Source organism: Corvus brachyrhynchos, unplaced genomic scaffold (assembly GCF_000691975.1).
Source record: "Corvus brachyrhynchos isolate BGI_N302 unplaced genomic scaffold, ASM69197v1 scaffold175, whole genome shotgun sequence".
Classification (NCBI taxonomy): domain Eukaryota; kingdom Metazoa; phylum Chordata; class Aves; order Passeriformes; family Corvidae; genus Corvus; species Corvus brachyrhynchos.
Genome location: NW_008238448.1, coordinates 3,220,205 through 3,223,540, shown reverse-complemented (window position 1 = coordinate 3,223,540; position 3,336 = coordinate 3,220,205). Strand labels below are relative to the sequence as shown.

Genomic DNA, 3,336 nt, shown 5'->3' with positions numbered 1-3,336 from the left:
TGAAACAGTTGATAATGTTGTATTATATCCCACGGGAACGTGCTGTTGAACAGAATGAGGTACTGATGTACTCTGGCTAGAAAACGCATTTGTGTCTTTGAACTGTCCAACAGTAGGTAGACTCTGCGAGGTAAATGTCTGCCCATACGCACCGCCAGCAGCCACGGGAGGATAGGAAACATTAGGATACATGGCACCAGAAACCACAGGCATGGCATAGTGATCAGAATTAAGGGGGAATCCCTGAGATGCAACTGAAGAGCTGACAGAAGTGCTGTAGTGATTATCAAATGCTGAATATGACTGCTGAGCACTCATATGCAAGTAGGATGCAGATGATATTGCTCCTTGAACAGGTCTGTCACTGGACCCCCCCGAATGGGGAGGAGTGTTGTTGTACAATTGCTGTGATTCCTGTGCATTCAACACATTGCTACCCACAGATGTCATAACGTTTTGTGCTGGTGCTGAATAGTAACCAGGGTAGTAACTGGCTCTGTACTGATTATCCAGATGTGAAGCAGCAGCTTTATTGGGCACTTGGGAATAGTGTCCTGAAGGCGCACTGTAGTTTGGAAGATGTGAGCCATAGCCAGAGGGGAACTGCATCTGACTCTGCATAGGACCTGAAATGAAGAGAAAACATCACGTGTATTAAATGAGCACCTGCTAGTAGTGCCAAAGGGACTCTGCACTTGAACTAACAAACAATTACTTTCTTCTTTTCTGTCACTGTTTTTGAGTTCAATCCCCATCAGCAGAGAGAGGATAAACCAAGTATAACACATGCAAATACAGTATTTGAAGAAATGAGTAAACACACACAGAAGTAGCAGAAAAATGGATTCCATGCCAAGACTGTTGGCCTCTTGTTTGTATTTTGAATATTTTTAACAGTTTATAAGAGGTTAATACTTAAAAAAAAATAGTGAGCAACAATAAACACCAAACTGGTGTTTCTAAGTGTTTGAACACAAGGGTTTGCCTTACAGAAACTGCCTGAATATGGAAACTGAAAAGCTGCAGTCAAATCAGTATGTCACTACATAACAATATAGGTATTTCTTCTTTACAAGTCTTCAATACAGTGACCAAGATAAAGAGTTGCAGGGCAGTTATATTTGTCTTCTATGTCCTTATGTATTATGCTTTCAGGAAAACTGATGTTTTTATGGAACTACAGAGTATTTGATAAGGCATGTCATTTTAATTTACTGCCTGATACTTACATCACGTGTAAGAGATGTTGATATCAGAGAAACTGACCTCTGGTATCACTGCAACTGACTAGGCAACATTAGAGGTTAATTACACACTGGTCCAGCAAGGGTCAAACAAGTGCTTGCTTGCTAGAGACCAAATGTTAACTATGTCCAAACTGATTTTCTCAGGACCAACTATTCAATGGAAAATCTCAAAGTTCTTCCTCACATTCTGTTCCTTAACCCTGTTTTTATTTTTAGTGAACCACAGATGCTGTGTCTGGATAACTTACTTTCTTAAAATTGCCACACCCTATTGCTTACACCACGCAGAATGACTGTGGTGTTATTTCTCACTCCTTGGTCAATAAAAACACAAACACAGCACTGGCCCACTCACAAATTAAACGGCAGCTGAGGTAATAATGAATAGTTGATTCCCCTGCTTATATTTACAATGATTACAAAACTTAAGCATTCATTCCCTTGTCTTGAAATTCTGAAAAACAACTGTTTTCCAAGTAACCTCTAGGTGTCCTATGATTAACTTGCAAGGCAATTTTAATAATGAATTTGTTAACAGACCCCTATAAATAAGGAAGATACTGCCCAAAATTGCTTTCTGGTAAAATTAAAAATGCCCTTTCATAACTGACAGGAAGTTGAGCAGACAAGAAAGGAGCTAAAAAAAATGCAGAGCAGTAACTTGGACTGCTGGGTAAAAGACAGAGAGGCACTTTGGAGAAAAGCATAAAGAGCTTTAAAAAAAAATTATCTCAAGTTTTGAGGAGAGCATGTAACTACGCTTCTGATTCACCTTTTCCTTGAAAAAGTGGGAACTACTTTATAGAGCTGCATAGTTTTTTCTCCTTTAAAGGAAAATGACTTTGAGTTAGCAAGTCATTACCAGATACATGAACTTTGCCAGACTTTTGACCTGCTTTTTAAAGTCTGAAAAAGCAAACCCAAAAATACACCAATAACTTACACGTGTCAAGGTTTATGGCTTTAAGCAGCTATGTCACTTAAGGTGTCAAGAAAAGATATTTTATTTGAAAAGTCTGTGCATCTGCTCTACTGATATATGCAGATTCAACTAACTGAGCAGGTATAATTTAGAAACTGGTCTAGGAGCACCTGACTTCTAAATAAAAGGTTGCATATCAAATCATCTACTGTGAAGTCTTCCAGTACCTAGCTCTTTTTTAAAAGCACACACCATAAACAGAGATTAAATTACCAATACAAGAGTTCAGTCTCTACACAATAAAATGCAGAGTCCTTTTTATTCACATTTTAAGTAGAAACATCTATAAATACACCCATGAAAATTTCACTGAGACAGACAATATTTGAAAAATTATATTTTTGATTTCAAACTGCAGGTCCTTTGAAAGCAAGTTTTACAATTAGAGATGAAAGATTAATCTCATTATTTGAAGTGAGTTTTTTGTCCATTTGATTATAAAGAATGTGAGTAGAAAGTAATTTTTGCACTGCAACTAGTAGCCGAAGCTACTAATGGTGGCTAGACAACTGGACAGTTTACAACACTGGAAATCAGAATACATCTTCAGTATCATTTCAAAATCTCATTAATCGCACACCAGCTGCACACAGCAGGTGTATTTCTAACACATCATCTCTATAATGAAAGCAGTGAACCTCTCCTACGAACAAACTAATATTTTATATAATGTTACAATGTGTAATTACACAGACATTAACAGGTAAACTGTGGATTTTCATTGTAATTCTTATTGTATTGCCCATGTTCTCATGTTTTTTAAGCTGCTTTAAAAAGGGTGTTGGGGAGGCGTTCTTGGTAAAAAAAGAAGGGGAAGTTGTGGAGGGCTGTGACCCCTGGCACAAGAGCCCTCTGCACTCCCTTGGAGAAGAGAGGCCTGAGGGCAAAAAGACTCTCCCAGAGATAAGCAACCTTTCTCGGTCATGGTGACAAAGTGAAGCACCCCCAGCATGCCTTGTTTCTATATGGTAATAGTCTGTACCCAGTGGGCTCATTGGTTTCTACCCCACCCCCTGCCTTTCCCATAAAAAGCCCCTGTTTCTGCCCCAGACTAGGGAGCCTTTGTCCCTGGCCGTCCCTTCACAGGGGCTGGTGGAACAGTCCCTT

The 3,336-nt window shown here is 39.1% G+C and overlaps 1 protein-coding gene across 1 annotated transcript in view; it reads right to left on the bottom strand.

Annotated features, from left to right (window-relative positions):
* The window catches only part of SEC24B (SEC24 homolog B, COPII coat complex component), a 41,156-nt gene extending 40,530 nt beyond the window's left edge, over positions 1-626 (bottom strand). The window contains exon 1 of the mRNA XM_008635613.2: positions 1-626. This exon is cut by the window's left edge and continues 73 nt beyond it. Within this exon, the coding sequence (XP_008633835.1) occupies positions 1-621 (621 nt within the window). The 5' untranslated portion in view covers positions 622-626.
* Between the last annotated feature and the right edge of the window lie 2,710 nt (positions 627-3,336).